This window comes from Haemaphysalis longicornis, unplaced genomic scaffold (assembly GCF_048455015.1).
Source record: "Haemaphysalis longicornis isolate Haplotype H1 unplaced genomic scaffold, Haemaphysalis longicornis Haplotype H1 scaffold_5, whole genome shotgun sequence".
In the NCBI taxonomy this organism is placed as follows: Eukaryota; Metazoa; Arthropoda; class Arachnida; order Ixodida; family Ixodidae; genus Haemaphysalis; species Haemaphysalis longicornis.
In genome coordinates this window covers 39,044,795-39,060,299 of record NW_027526385.1, presented here as the reverse complement: position 1 = coordinate 39,060,299, position 15,505 = coordinate 39,044,795, and the positions used below count along the sequence as shown (strand labels likewise).

The 15,505-nt window shown below is 46.0% G+C and overlaps 1 protein-coding gene across 5 annotated transcripts in view; it reads left to right on the top strand.

Annotated features, from left to right (window-relative positions):
* Positions 1-12,978, top strand: part of Csn1b (COP9 signalosome subunit 1b) — a 45,680-nt gene extending 32,702 nt beyond the window's left edge. For 2 of the 5 annotated variants that reach the window (XM_077670151.1, XM_077670152.1), the window contains exons 11-14: positions 1,309-1,446; positions 2,398-2,484; positions 5,126-5,173; positions 11,476-12,978. In XM_077670151.1, the coding sequence (XP_077526277.1) occupies positions 1,309-1,446; positions 2,398-2,484; positions 5,126-5,173; positions 11,476-11,550 (348 nt within the window). In that variant the 3' untranslated portion in view covers positions 11,551-12,978. Of the gene's footprint in view, positions 1-1,308; positions 1,447-2,397; positions 2,485-5,125; positions 5,174-6,598; positions 6,615-11,377 lie in introns of all 5 variants that reach the window. The other 3 variants (XM_077670156.1, XM_077670155.1, XM_077670153.1) reach the window with 3 other exon arrangements.
* The last annotated feature ends 2,527 nt before the right edge of the window (positions 12,979-15,505 follow it).

Here is a 15,505-nt window from a genome sequence, read left to right as displayed (position 1 = left end):
AGTGGGTTGGCCTCCCCTTACAGTGAGGATTTGGGGAGAGCTTGTGAGTGCTGAATGACAGCTTTGGAAAACCTTTGGCAATCCCTGCTATTTGGGCTAAGCAGTTTGTGTTAGTTGCTCATATTTTTGGTTGCAACTGATTGTTTGCTTGGAATGTTTTTTGTTTTGTTGCTTGTTTACCGTGTTGCAGTGAGGATGGATGGCGATGAAAGGATGCGGGCAACAAACAAAACAATGTTTAGTGAGCGACTAAGGAGAATGTACAGTGTGGCAGACAGCTTTATGCCATCAGATGTTCCACAATTGCAGTGGCTTCTGTCCAGACTGACTGAGGCACACGGACTAGCACACAAGGACCAACTGAGCATGCGAGGTCAGATAGAGCTTGTGAGAAGTGGTATCCCTAACATTAAGGCATTAACATTTGGTGACCGCAACTATTGCCTGGACAACTGGACAACTGGATTGTTCTTTACAAAGCCCTTAGGGGCTTGGGCTGTCGGCGTCTCCTGTTGCCTCATGTAGTCACGGTACTAAAACACTGGGACACTCGTTTTCCAATGCCTCGCGCTAGAACGCTTCGTGCTTCAATTAAACTGTATACCTGTGTACCCCCAACGGTTTCATCTCCGTGGGCAAAAATGCCAAGGCGCCAAGAATACACTTATACACTGCATGCTTTGCTCCTCCCCAGGTTTCATGTTAGTGGGGATGCCTGGGATTTTTTGTTAGATCTCGACAATGGTATGGCAGTTCAACTTTTATGGAGTCTTTTTATAAAAATATGTAGTTGCAATGGGACCCGCAGCACTGAAATCGTCCAAAAATTCGAGATGATCTATTTGGAAGTTTTATTGTTGGGAGAGCTACAGGTGTTGCTGTAGGACCGATGATAGCGAAAGCATTGAAATATTTTATTTGTTTTTAATTTACTTATTAGATACTGCAGTCCGTAGACCAAGCAGGTGGGCAAGTACGAAGAGTATTACATTCAAAACAAAGCATTTGAAAGCGATGTAGGTAATAAATATTTATAAGATGGTAATCAAACCGGAAAAAAAGAAACAAAAACAAGAACAAGGAAACATGGTTTGGCTGAGAAAAAGTTTTTGTACAAGAGCTTTCTTCTCCCAAAGAAGTGTTTTTGGTGTTTCTAACGTTATGTATAGTTATGTCACCCCCTCAACAATGCAGCTTTGATCGATTGTGGCACAGGCTGGTGGTAGTGTTGCCCGCTGGTCTCATCGGGTCTTCCTTGGTAGTGCCACAAGGGTGAGCCCTGTGCCCCCTCCTTTTCGTATGCTGCAGTACTTCAGCCCGTACTTGTCGGCCGACATGACCAAGATGGCGCAGGCGTTCAACACGACGTTGAGCGCGCTGGAAGAGGAACTGATGCAGCTCATTCTGGATGGCCAGATTCAGGCACGCATCGACTCGCACAACAAGGTGAGGCTGTAGAAGAGACTGGTTGGTTGAAGGCAGACTCAACCTCATGTCCTTTTAGCCTTTTTGTCAAGTCATTCGGGAAATGCTGCGGTTTCGTAGAACTGACAGGAACTGCCTGACTTAGTTTGGGATTGGGAAAAACAAAAAGTTTATTTTGAGTTGCCGTTGCGGTATTCAGTGGGGCTGTGGAAACAATGTACGCGTTTGCTTTTATCAAAAAGGATGCCAATTTTATGCCAAACTTCAAACAACTAAGCTGGATATTAAGGAAAACGTGTGACCCCACTTTCCGGAAATCTAGGATCTTGCTTGTGCGCTTGGCGGCTGCCATCATAAACCTTTTCCCAAGAAACAGGTGGTAGTGGGGCCTCTAGTTTTGTTGAATTGTATCATTTTAGTGCTGTCAGTGAACTCGCTGATAACTGTGTTTTTAGTGTTCTCTCTACTGCACCGTGTTGTTTGGTTCAAAGTTTGGAAGATTTTTAGTTTTTCTTTTTTTTAGGGGGGGGGGGGGGGGGGGAGGGGACAATTTTTTTATAGCGGAAGTAAAGCTGAGTCAGTTACCAAATGCAACTTCTTTCCAATTTAATGGGGTTGTATTTTATAGTCCTTTAACTAGGAAGCTAAACCGGCTGGAAAAACATTCCACATATGTTGGTCAATTGACCAATTTATTCAAAAGGAAAGCATGAAACATCTGTTGAGTTGGTTTTTAGGGTGGGCCATTTTATAGCGGCAGGTCTGTGCATCCAGTTCAGTATTTGAAGCCATGAGTGTCGCATGAATAGAAACAGCACTTTCTTTTCCTGCTGACATCAATTTCTTTTTAGCAATAGAAAGATGACAAGCTGTGAATATTGTTACCTGGCAGGGTGGGAATGTTTTAACCTGGGTTAATTTTCGCGTTTTGCTTGCGTGTTGACGATTTGTGTGGGTGTTGTCTATCGGCAGATCCTCTACGCCAAGGACATCGACCAGCGGAGCACCACCTTTGAACGAGCGCTCGCCATGGGCAAGGACTACAAACGCAGGACAGCTGTAAGGACAATCTTCTCGTAGTTTTCGGATTGTTGTCGGGCAGTACGCCTCTCATGTGCATCCGTTGCTTTCAGGTTAAAAAAAAAAATTAAAGCACTTCCGCTAAATGTGGGAGTTGTCGAAGTTCAGAGCAGTGATTCGCTGAGGGGCTGTGGCACCCTCTCTTGAGTACCGTATAATGCGGAATATAGGTCGAGATTTTTTACAGAAAAATTTTCCGAAAAGTCACCCCTCGACCTATATTGCAGTCACTGGCAGTTGTCATCTGGCGACCGGGCAGCCCATCGAGCCTATCCAAACCCCAAAGGCCAAAGGCACCATCGCCACCACCATCAATCAGACGCGACGCCATCTTTGTTTTGTTGCTTCTCTCGCTGTCGGCAAATGTGTGCGTGCAATTTTCTTCTTGCCCGAAATGAGCTTAGGCACTTGGTGCCAGTTTACAGCAGCCTTTAAAAGAAAAGTTGGGGGTTTTCCAAGGCCAGTGACGTGTCTGCCTTGCGCCAGTTCGGTATCACCAAAAGAAGTGTTGCTAGCGGCGTTAACTGAAGGGGCAGCTCTCGGTATGCAACGCTCGGAAGGCCTCGTTTCATGGGCGCTGCTCTGTGCACCTGTGCTGCTGTACAAAGGGGCAAATTTCATCCGCTAGCGTCGTGCGATGTCTCTACGAATGGATACCCCAAGATGTTTGCTGACCGCCTGCACAGACTGGCTGTCGCCACGGTTTGCACACGAGTGTCCCATGCTTTGTGCTCGCTTCACGATGACATAGTCTTGTGAGTGTTTAAGAAGTGCTGCATAAGCAATTCCCTGGACTGCACCAAGGACGACCTGCTGTGTGGGCGACAGCGAGCCAGAAGCAGTCGTCCGACGATACTTCAGACAGTTTTAAATGAGTAATCTGAGACAAAACAAGTTATAGTCTCAATAAAACAATGGTTTGTACCTAATTATTATTATTTTTTTTTTTTGCATTTTTCGGCTACAAGGTAAGGGGGTCAACCTATATTCCGCCTCGACCTATATTCCGCATTATACGGTAGTTTCAGTATCAGCCTGACATTGATACCGAAAGCAATCAAGACTGAGCACCGCGGCCACTGAAAAGGCCTCTAAAGAGACACTGGATTGAGTTATAATTAAGGGGGCTCACTGGTCTTAAGCCAGGAAAGTTGATTTTTACAGTTATGATGACGAAAATTGAGGGACAGAAGTAGTTTTTCATTCTTACTATAGATATAAAATTTGTATTTGTGTAAAGTGACTACATTCAAATTTGGTTTTTTATGTTTGATTTTTTTAAATAGCTTTTGTAGAAATACTGCGGGAGTGATGCAGCTGAACAAGGTACCAATGAACTGTGCACAAACCAAGGAGCGCAATAAGACTAACATCATCATTCTATCTGGTTTGTAGCAAAAGTTACGACCGTTTGAGGTTTGGAAGGCAAAACCGGTTTTTTCCAGTTCCCACTTTTCAATCCCAAACTTCAAGCGGTCATAACTTCTGCTACCTTATAATAACTTCAAGTGGTCATAACTTCTGTCCATTATCTGAAGTAGCACGTCCTGCAGAGGCTTCGAAAATCAAGCGGTTTAAATAGTCACAACCCGTTCGAAACTCGGGAACCGCTGGTGCTTGTCATACATCTCCGCGTTGTTTAGCGCAAAGAAAACTGCAGGTACATTTGAGGCAAAATGCGCGCAATTAACCAGCAGCATCCGCGTTCCTTAAGTTTGTAACACTCATTGGGTTGGTTTTTATGATGGTAAATGAAAAGAATTGGCAGTGCAACGCCGGCACAAGTGGAATGAAAAGCAAGCCCAAAAAGAACAGAACTCCCGCTAGCGTTGTTTCAGGCAGAGGGCGCGCGAGCACTGTGAAGGCGGGAAATTTGAATTGCATTGGGTGGTAGCAGTGAGCGGATAACGGTGCCACAGTCCATTATGGCGAATCAGTGTTCTGCACTTCCGACAGCTTTCACATTGAGGGGAACGGCTTTAATTTTTAAAAGGGCTACCTTCCCATCCTCTGGGATTCCATTTTGAGCATACATCCAAATGCAAAGGCATTTTTGTGTTGACTAGAGAGAAAACGCTTAATGTGTCACACTTTTGCCAGATAAAAAAACGCTGTCATCAAAATGCCCTGGGCTGTTCATATTTTCTCGCAGGGCTGCTTATATTGCGCCTGAAACATGCTTTACCAGCAACACATTAGTGTAAGTAGTGAAGCAAACTTTTCAGGGGCTCTGTGTATAACGGTCTGTAGGGATGCCGGAAATCTTACTGAGGTATTTAATAAAAGATGCTGGGGCTGCTGAACTATGATAACAACAAAAAATGTTTTCCCAGTAGTGCGTTTGTGCACAATTGGGAAGCACACTTTAAGTGGTCTCAGTGCAAGCGCTCCATAGAGATGCGTAGGGTTTTATGGGGGTATGTATTGAAAGGCTGTAGGGCCTCGCTACTTGAGTAATCTTTAGTAGCAAGGGTCATATTGCTCCTAAAAAATGTCTTTGCAGCAGTGAAGTGGGCTACCAAGGGGCTCAGTGTATTGGCAAAAAATGGCTGACACAGTTGGCTGGTGATTTCGAGAGTGTGTCTAAAGTTTCTTTTTGTTTACTTATACTCTTCCTCAGGCTCTGGTACTGAGGTCAGCAATGCTCAAGAACCAAATTCATGTTAAGGTAAGCCAACTTTTTTCCTCTCCTTTCTCTGTGCCTACCACTTCCGCCATTGGTCTAGGAAAGCTTTGTCTCTTCTGCATGCTATCCTCATACGCACTCATTTTATCCAGCTGCTATCCTGCTGTTGAATATCTCCAATGTTTGGATTGGTGGTACTCGTTAAGGCAAAGTACTGCTGTCATAAAGTACTGCTGTCATCCTGTTTCACTGTAGACTCGAACGTCGCTATTTCATTATACCAGCACTCACTTCCATAAACTGTGGAGACCTTGTAAAATAACATTATAGTTCCTGATTTTTTTTCTTGCGACTACCGCATAAACCGGAATATAGGTCGAGTTTTTTTCCAAAATAATCCGCACAAAAGTCACCCCTCGTCTTATATAGCGGTCATTGGCAGAATGTAAATCGTTGCCTGGCAACAATGTGCAAGCGTAGTCCGTCGCCATCGCCATTCGTGTCGGACTGCGCTCTCGCCTTTATTTGCTTTCGCTTTTCTCTAGTTTTTCGTCTTTTACTCGTCTATTGTACATGCGTGCGTACATTTCTGTACGTGTCTGTTCCGAGATGAGTGGCGGCAGTCGACGCCAGTTCACCGCGGCGTTTAAGCTGACGGCGATTGAGTCACTGAGCAGAATGGGAATATGGCGGCGCAATGCCATTAGGCGTTTCGGAGAAAAGTTTCGGTACTGGCGGAGCCAGAAAGCGAAGCTGTGCGTGTGCAACCCCCAAAACCGATCGTTCCGTGGACGTCAAGCGGTGCACCCCGAGTTGGAGTCAAAGTGGCGGACTTCGTCCGGGAACTTCGCTCACGATCGCTCCGGAGGCCATGCGCGGACCGGCTCCGCGAACTGTACAATGAGTGGATAGCCGGCGACAACAAAAAGACCCATGCGGGTCGGTTGCGACCGTGTCAAGCTGGGTGTCCTTCTCTGGGCAGTCGCTGCCCGACGACATGGTTACACGAGCGTTCAGGAAGTGCTCCATCAGCAACGCGCCTGATGGCATGGAAGATGACAGTGCGAAGCAGTCATCCTCGGACGACTCTGAGAGCTCGGACGAGTGACTTCAGCAGGCATAGTGAGTGGCAGTGACGCACGGGCGTCGAAAATAAATATAGACATTGTGAGTGCGCTTCTGTGCCGAATCATTTTTTTGCCAACTTTTCCCACCTCAAGGCAGGGGGTCGACCTATAATCCGGTTTATACGGTAGTTGTAAAAGCCCCTTGGGTACAGTTTTATTGGTAGGGAGGTCAGTTTCATCGTTGTGGATGAAAGCTTATGGTTTCTGGCGGGACTATTAAGCTCCTTGTTAATTAAAGCCCGGAAGGTTGCGATCTTTTGGTCACTGCAAAACAATTTGGTTCCTGTTTGGGGTAATCAATTTTTGTGCTCAATGCATGGTTTCCTGTCTCCCTGAACAGCAGTAGCAGTGCACGTGTAAGTAGACGCCCTGCCCTTCTTTCCGCTTACCCACTTCGGGAAATGATGTTTCACACCGAGGAGCTTTTGTTTATTTGCCACTTTGTTCAACATTGCGTAATGGAAGGCACAGTAGTCCGTCTGCTTGGGTGTTCCTCGTTATTGTATACTTCGTAAGGCCAGTTATTGATTATATGGAACTATTTTCGAGTTCATCTCCAAATGAGCGCAGTCATGGACGAATGAAACGTCAACACGAAAATACAAACCTGAACCCACAAATAGCGCGATTTCTTTTCATGCAGGTCTAATTGACGCGTGACTTAACTATGGTAACAAGGTTTGGAATTGTGGCTTCACAAATGTACCAATACCACGCCGTTATTTGATCTCCACGAACAGTATTTTGGACACTGGTCTTACAGACCGAACATTTGCCAAAAAATCAATTTTCTGTATTAATTTTGTTTGCAGTCTACAGGTCCCAAAGCATGTACCTGCAAAATATCATAGCTGTATCAGAAGTATTCACAAAGCTGTCACCCTTTGAAGTCGCCTAAATGACCATTTTTGCCTATGTTTGCAAAATTCGGGCCCTGTTTTCTTAGAACCATTTTTTTTCCCACATGGTCAGCTGCTGGGTACAATATCTTGGGATGTACTGGTTCGATTTGCATCATTTTTGCTGCATTTGAAAGCTTATGAACTGAACAGTGCAATAAAACCACAAAAGTACAGAATTTCTTTTTGCTGGTACAGGATTTTATGCAGTTAGTTTTACAAAAACATTGTAAATTGATGACCTGACATTTACGAATTTTACGGCGTTTGCAGAAACCATGCTAAAATTACTGCAGTGGTATAGTTGCGCTCCCTGGTCCTTCTAGAGAAGAACGAGATATAAAAGGTATTTGGGTATCTCACAGGTAGATAATGAAAAAAATTGCCCGAAACGGAGTGACATAACATGTTGCACAACTCTAAACTTACACCCCATAGACGAAAACTGACTGCATATTTGTGTTCAGGATGTTCAAATACACTCAATGTGTAAATCTCAAGCACATAGGTTAAAAAATAAGAAATACGTCCTCAAGACCAGTGTCCCCCTTAATTATGTGTGTTCTGGTTGATATTTTCGTGTTCACATTTCACTTGTTCATGACTACATCTTGTTTCGGCTGTATTCATCTGATGAGTTTGTAAAAATGTTACGGGGAGGAGCCATCACCCACATGCGTTACAGTGGTCAGTTCGCTGCTCAACGAAATCACCTGCATGACAACGTACTACTGTTTTTTTCGCTGTGACGGTGTGTCGGACAGTTGTGACAGAAGTCCACGTTTTATTTTTTCTGGCCCTGCATGTCGTTCTCTGCACGCAAGCAACAAAAATAGCACGCTTTGCGAGTAGTTGGGCTTATGTGTCGCACTTTGTGATTGAAGGCTGAGTGCATTTTTTTACTGTTTTAAAGGCTGACTGCAGATAGAATGTCGACATGTTGAAAGCCTTATTTCCGTATGGCCTGCCTAAAATTCGATCCTGACTTCAAGGTACGAAATATTGCAGCTTAAATGTGCGCATGCTCGCCGCAAGCGACCAGCAGTAGTCGGTGGTTTCGAAACCGAAACTGAGAAGAGTGCGGCCATTGTGCCCAACGACTCTGGAGCTGGCCTGCAAATAAGCTTTTCAGGCACAGGCACCAGCCCTGGGAGAAAAGCACCTAATATAGTCTATCTGGCTGGTGGACCAAGCACCTTGGTGGCCACAATGTGGCCACCCGGGTGCTTGGTCATTTGTGCGATCTGCCGGCAGGTGCAGCATTGCCTTCTACGTAGCTATTTTGATTGCTTGTGACTGACTAACAGGGCATTCCTCAGGGCTGCCAGTCTCTTCCTACTTACTACATATACAAAATAAATTTGGCTGAGGTGAAATTTAGGTGCAGTTGGCCTTTACGTGTCTTTTTGGTTGGATATGTGGTCCATGTACCTTTTAGTATGGACTGGGAGCTTCGCGCAAAACCCAGTTCGCATGGAACAAAATGGGTTTTGTTACAACTTTCGCTAGCACTTACTTAAAGGCCAGTTGCACTCAAATTTTCGACAAGGAAAAAAGAATGTAATCTTATAGTGCACATAAAAATAGTGCAAAATGCACAATGCTGAGTTTCAAACGTGAATGCGGGTAACAAAAACGGCTCGATTGGCTTTTTCGGAACCAAAACTAAAAAAAAAAAGCCATTACCGGCGGCTGGACTTGGCGTAGCTGACGGAGTAAAAAGCCGCCCGCATCTTCCCACGGGGGGAACTCGAGTAAATGCGTCGCATCTACTCGAGTCAAGCAAAGCGTGACGTCAAGTGAAAGCCAAGCAAAGACGCCCTTGACTGAATTCCGAACGCGCGCTTCGCCGCTTATATACGTTGAGGGGACTGCGTAAGCCGGTCCCAGTCGACGACGTTGGCGTACTTGTAAAGCGGCGTGGACCCTAGGTATTTGAGCCAAGCGCGGATGTTGCTTCGCCGGAGAACGGCACACCGGTTATATGCGCGGCGCTCCCGAAGGAGAGGAAACCGCGGAAGAGAGAGTACTGCACATGCGCCGGCTCCAGCGCGTCTGCCGCGGCTATGACGCAACGTGCCGTGGCTATGACGCAACACAATCCAACACAATCCACTTTAATCCAATCCAATCCAATCCAAATCCAAGCCAAGCCAAGCCAAGCCAATCCAATCGAATCCAATCCAATGCCCCTCGCGAGAGAGTGTTCGAATCCAATCCAATGCCCCTCGCGAGAGAGTGTTCGCTATCGCCTCGACTCGACCCGCATGCGCAGTGTGCATGCGGACTACGGACGCCAACGCGGGTGACATCGTGAGTTACTGAAATGCTCTGCATTTAAAAGCGGGTGCGCCGGTACTGGTGGCTGCTCACAGCAGCCTCCAAATATACATGGTAGCGTCGAGTTTGGCATTGTAACTTACACAGAATTACTTCAATGAACTTTTCGGCTGTTGGAGTTAGGCAAGATTCTGACACGTCGTAGCTTTCAATTAAGGTGAAGTAAACCGTCCAACAGTTATTTTTGCATTAGAATAACTGCTTGTGTCGCAGTCCTTGGCATTGCGAGTAATAAAAGAGGGTCGAAATTCACAAAGCTACTTGGTCGTGCGATATAGAAGGCAGCTTTGGTTAGCCGGTGCCTCAGCTGTCATATCGTTCTTTTTGAAGTGAACAAACCGCGCACAGGCAGACGTCAATCACTAACTATTTTTACTATGTCATTACGTGCAAACAGTTTTGTGTATATCTGCTCAGTATTTTTCACCTCGCTGCACATTGAGGATCGAATTGTAAAATTGGTCCAAAAGTGTACGTCAGCTTCCACAGCTAAATGACGCACCAAAATACGGAAAACGTCGCTTATCTACCGCTGTTTTCTACTTTCACTAGAGGCATGTACAGTTGATAACATTTTACTTTTAAGTAAACTAAATCTAGCACTCTACAAAAGCAAATACTTTATTTCAGATTGGAAAAAAATGAAGGTTATTCTTTAGGGGAGGAGCAGTTTTGTTACCTTTCGCTCTTTGCGAAGACAATGGCCGATGTTTGTGCGGATGTATTTGACCACAACCAAGGCTGATTGTGGTTCACCTAGTGAGTGTGGCTAAAGTCGCACAAATGTTTAGACTCGCGCGTAAAACAACTCTAGTTAGGTTGTCAAACTTTGGGAAAGGTCTAAAGGGTAGAGGTGGCATTGGGCCAGCCCAAATACGGCCAGTATTAGATGCAAAAGTGCAAGTAGTCAAGAATTTATAAAAGGTCATTTTTTCTGTGACAGATGCAGTAGGAGTGATAAGTGTACACACAAGTGCGGGTTTCGCGCTATTTTTTGGAGCAAGAATGTTATTGTCGAGTAAAAGAAGTCTCGCTAACTTCAGAACCATTGTAAACGTGTGTATAGTTTGTAGTCTTCTAATCTCTTTTGCTACCTATGTGGTTAGTTTTAAGCATGGGGTGCCGACGGTGATACAGCTTGGTGGTGTAGCATAGAGACCACTGGCGAACGCATCCCTGCACCCGGCAGAGTGCCGTGCAAGTCGTCAGAGAAGCGCGAACTCCACGAGACAGGTTCTGCTTCTTCATCACAGGCCGCTCGGAACTTGTTTCGGTGACTCTTCACCAGGGTAAATGTCTGCTCTGAGCTGCTTTGAACAATGGTAGTGTGCTCTGTGTTTACGAGGCTTAGGATATTCGCCATAGTCATTTCAAGAGCATAAACTACTTACTTGGATCAAATTTGGAGAAAGAAAAATTTGAGTGCAGTTGGCCTTTAACGCTGTTGCGACGAGGAGGGAGCGTTGTGGACTTTGCTTTTTCTTAGCTTGCATGTTCAGGCAAGTGTGAGGGATGTAGCATGTTTTGTGACACGTTTTTGTGACGCGCTTTTGTAATGTGTCACAGCATCCTCGCGGCAGTTTTTTTAAGCTTCCTGTTTTGTTTTGCAACGTATTTATGCTTCAGCACGTGCAAGGGTCCCCACAAGGATTGATTTTATTTTTTAGCGGAATGTCGTGCTATCACAACAGTTGTGACATGTTTTGCGATACGTTTTTCTGACGTGACGCTGTTGTGACTGCGCTCTGTGATGCAGGTTGAATTTTTGTTTTCTCTTTGCTGTTCTGTGTTTTTCTTGGGCAGAGGTCACACGTGACATGTTTTGTGACGAATTTTTCTTTTTTTTCTTTTTGCCCGATGATTTTTTTGGGGTCCCGCAGCTCGCTGGCTCTCACACTACCCCGCAGCACGTGCGATGATGAAAGCGAAAGCGCCGGCGTCGTTCTCTGAACCGAGGGTCGTGCCGGGTTTTGCGCAGAGCTTGCCACGGGAAGGCTCGCAGGGCGCAGACATCAGCATGGTGTCCTGCAACTGCACCACGGCGCGCAACTAGCCGGGCAGCCGGCCGTAGCCGAATCCGACACGTCTTCGGATAGTTTTCTTGTTGTTCTCCCTTTTTGTGAACTGTGTTTTTGTGCTTTTGCTTGTAAGCTTGACAAAAAGCAAGCAGAAAGAAAAAAAAATTTAAAGTACTTTTCACCTATGCGGGTGGCCGTAGCCGAATCCAACGTTTCAGCCAATTTGTTGTCACTCTTTGTATCGCTGTGTTTTCAGTGCTTTGTGAGCTTGGCAAAAAATAAAAAGCAAAACTAGATTTCCACACCAGCCTACTGCATTCAACCATCTTATGTTTATTTTTTAAATTTTTGTCTGAGTTCATTCTCTTATTGTTTTCTTGCCTTTGCTATTGCAGTCAACAATCTTAAGTTGTGAGCTTGACAAAAAGTGAGAAGAAATTTCTGTCTCGGCTTATTGCAATCAACCACGGCTGGCCGTAGTCTAATCCGACGCTCCTTTGGCCGGTCTGTTTATTGTTGTCTCTACTTGTGCTCCTTTGGACTGTCTGTTTATGGTTGTCTCTGCGTGTGAAATGTGTTTTCATGAATTTACTTTGTGAACTCGACAAAACGCAAGAAGAAAATTCAAGAAATTTTCACCTCTGCAGTCAGGAATAGCTGAACCAATTTTTTTTTTCCAGTTTGTTGTTCTCGTTCTTTCAGTCGGTGTGTTTTGATTGCCTTAGTTTGCGAGCTTCTTGGCGAAAAATAAAGTGCAAAACTAGATTTCCACCCCAGGCTATTGCATTCAACCATCTTACGTTTATTTTTAAAATTTTGGTCTGAATTTGCTCTCTTTGTTTTCTTGTTTTTGCAATTGTATTCAACAATCTTAAGTTGTTAGCTTGACGAAAAGTGAAAAGAAAGTTCCATCTCACCTTATTGCGATCAACCATCTTATGTTTTCTCTTATTTTAAATTTTTGTCTGAGTGCATTCTCGTGTTTTTTTTTTTTTTGGAGCTATCAGAGTGTACAGTAACTATACTGGAATGTGTGTTTTTTCTGCTCCGTTAACATTTGGTGTTCTTGCTCTGTAAGCTCTTTGGCTTTAGGGCAGAGAAAAAAACGTTTGTTCATTTGCATTGATTTTCTTGTTTTGTTATTTACTCTGTCTGGTTGCTCCAAATTCTTGTTTAGCAGTGCAGATGTAACATGTTGATACCGCTACATTTCGAAAGCAGGATTTTGAAACTTGCTATTCTTACCCCAGTGTGGTAAATAAAGCCTGCACAATATGGGGGCATCGATTTGGCAAAATTAGTACCCTTTCTCTTCGAGGTGCTATTTACCGGGGCCTGTTTTTCTTATTTTTCGAAAGGATACCAAGTCTGATTTGGTTGCGATTTGGAGAGCGAATGGATGCTAATGATAAAAGAACCAGGCTGGTATCGAACGTGTTGGTAATAAAAAGTTTTGTCATTGCTGTTGTGAGTCCGTTTCACCACCCAATTCCTTTCATAGCGCAGCGCCATTGCATTTATCATGAAATTCCTCTTTTCTTAAATTTACCCACACTACATGGCCTGTAACAACTCTTCAGGTGTACTCTGCCATTTGTTTTGGGAAGGCCAGCACTTTGCTGTTTGAATTTTTGCAAGTTGCACTGGTGTAGATTTGTGTGCAGACTGGTGCATGCTAGTGCCGAACTGGTGGACAACTTTTTCTAGCGACAACGGTCAGCACTGTGATAGTTGCGTTCGAGATGTGCAGCATAATTGACGTTTAGAGAAAAAAATATATTTAGTGCTGAACAACCAGGGAACGAATTTGTGTATGGTTCCGTGAAAGATTGACAAAGAGGGGAGTCGAGGCGCGATGAGCCGCTCTTCGACCGGGTTCAGATCGGGAAGATGTGCCGGCCGAGGAGGATAATGGTAGCCAAAACTCACGCAGCCCTCCTCTTCGCAGCTTTGTCTTCTCCTTCTTCAGCGGTTCCCCTACGGGAAGATGACGATGGTGGTTGAACGCGAAGCTATCTCGTGATGGATTGTTTGGTTGGCCAATCCCTAGGGGCATCATGCCACAATCATCAGACGCGCTGCGCCGCTCTTCGACCGGGTTCAGATCGGGAAGATGCGCCGGCCGAGGAGGATAACGGTAGCCAAAACTCACGCAGCCCTCCTCTTCGCAGCTTTGTCTTCTTCTTCTTCAGCGGTTCCCCTACGGGAAGATGACGATGGTGGTTGAACGCGAAGCTATCTCGTGATGGATTGTTTGGTTGGCCAATCCCTAGGGGCATCATGCCACAATCATCAGACGCGCTGCGCCGCTCTTCGACCGGGTTCAGATAGGGAAGATGCGCCGGCCGAGGAGGATAACGGTAGCCAAAACTCACGCAGCCCTCCTCTTCGCAGCTTTGTCTTCTCCTTCTTCTTCTTCAGCGGTTCCCCTACGGGAAGATGACGATGGTGGTTGAACGCGAAGCTATCTCGTGATGGATTGTTTGGTTGGCCAATCCCTAGGGGCATCATGCCACAATCATCAGACGCGCTGCGCCGCTCTTCGACCGGGTTCAGATCGGGAAGATGCGCCGGCCGAGGAGGATAACGGTAGCCAAAACTCACGCAGCCCTCCTCTTCGCAGCTTTGTCTTCTTCTCCTTCTTCTTCGGCGGTTCCCCTACGGGAAAATGACGATGGTGGTTGAACGCGAAGCTGTCTCGTGATGGATTGTTTGGTTGGCCAATCCCTAGGGGCACCATGCCACAATCATCAGACGCGCTGCACCGCTCTTCGACCGGGTTCAGATCGGGAAGATGTGCCGGCCGAGGAGGATAACGGTAGCCAAAACTCACGCAGCCCTCCTCTTCGCAGCTTTGTCTTCGTCTCCTTCTTCTTCAGCGGTTCCCCTGCGGGAAGATGACGATGGTGGTTGAACGCGAAGCTATCTCGTGATGGATTGTTTGGTTGGCCAATCCCTAGGGGCATCATGCCACAATCATCAGACGCGCTGCGCCGCTCTTCGACCGGGTTCAGATCGGGAAGATGCCCCGGCCGAGGACAAAACTCACGCAGCCCTCCTCTTCGCAGCTTTGTCTTCTTCCTTTTCTTTAGCGGTTCCCCTACGGGAATATGACGATGGTGGTTGAACGCGAACCTATCTCGTGATGGATTGTTTGGTTGGCCAATCCCTAGGGGCATCATGCCACAATCATCATCAGACGCGCTGCGCACGCCGGCCAAGGCAACGTTACTAGATAGGAATAATCTAGTAACGTTGGGCCAAGGGACGCACGACAACCCCCGACTATAATGCATTTCTGCATAAAACAAAGAAATGGCAGACAACGATCCACATCATGATGATGATCAAGGACCTCCCTTTGTATCGGAACGTCGGTTGTCGCCAACCAACTTGCCTATGTTATTCTACTTGTGTGCCTATACCCTTCCCTAACTTAATGGTTTATCCCCACCCCCCTCCCGGTTTTAAACTGCCATCACTTCCCCCCCTTCCTGCCCTTGCACCCGTTTACCTCCCCCTCATCCTACGTCCCACTCATCCTACGTCCGCGGCTCAGTATGTAGCGCCATCTGGGAGGACTGACGGTAAGCAAGGCTGCAGAGCCACGGCCGGACTCGACTCTCCTCCTCCCGCGCTGAAAAGAGTCAAATGCGGCCGTGGCAGAGCCCAATGACGCACTGGAACTTTGTTCGAATACCCGCTCTCGTGATTTCATGGCAGACGTCACGAAAACACCCAATTTGGCGGGGCAATCAAAATTTTAACCCAAATTGATTAATTTCTCAGTGAATACAGCATTGTTTGTTGCCGGGAAAGGGCTGGGGGCACTACAAAACACGTACTCTTTCGAATAAAACAAACTTCTGTTTTGTCTGCATGGCCGCTTTAAGGGGAAAGCCTTATAAGTTCATCAAACGCAAGAAGTGACCTTCGTCGTCAACACTGGTGGTACCTAGATGGCTGCCGCTGTAAGAACAACAAAATAAA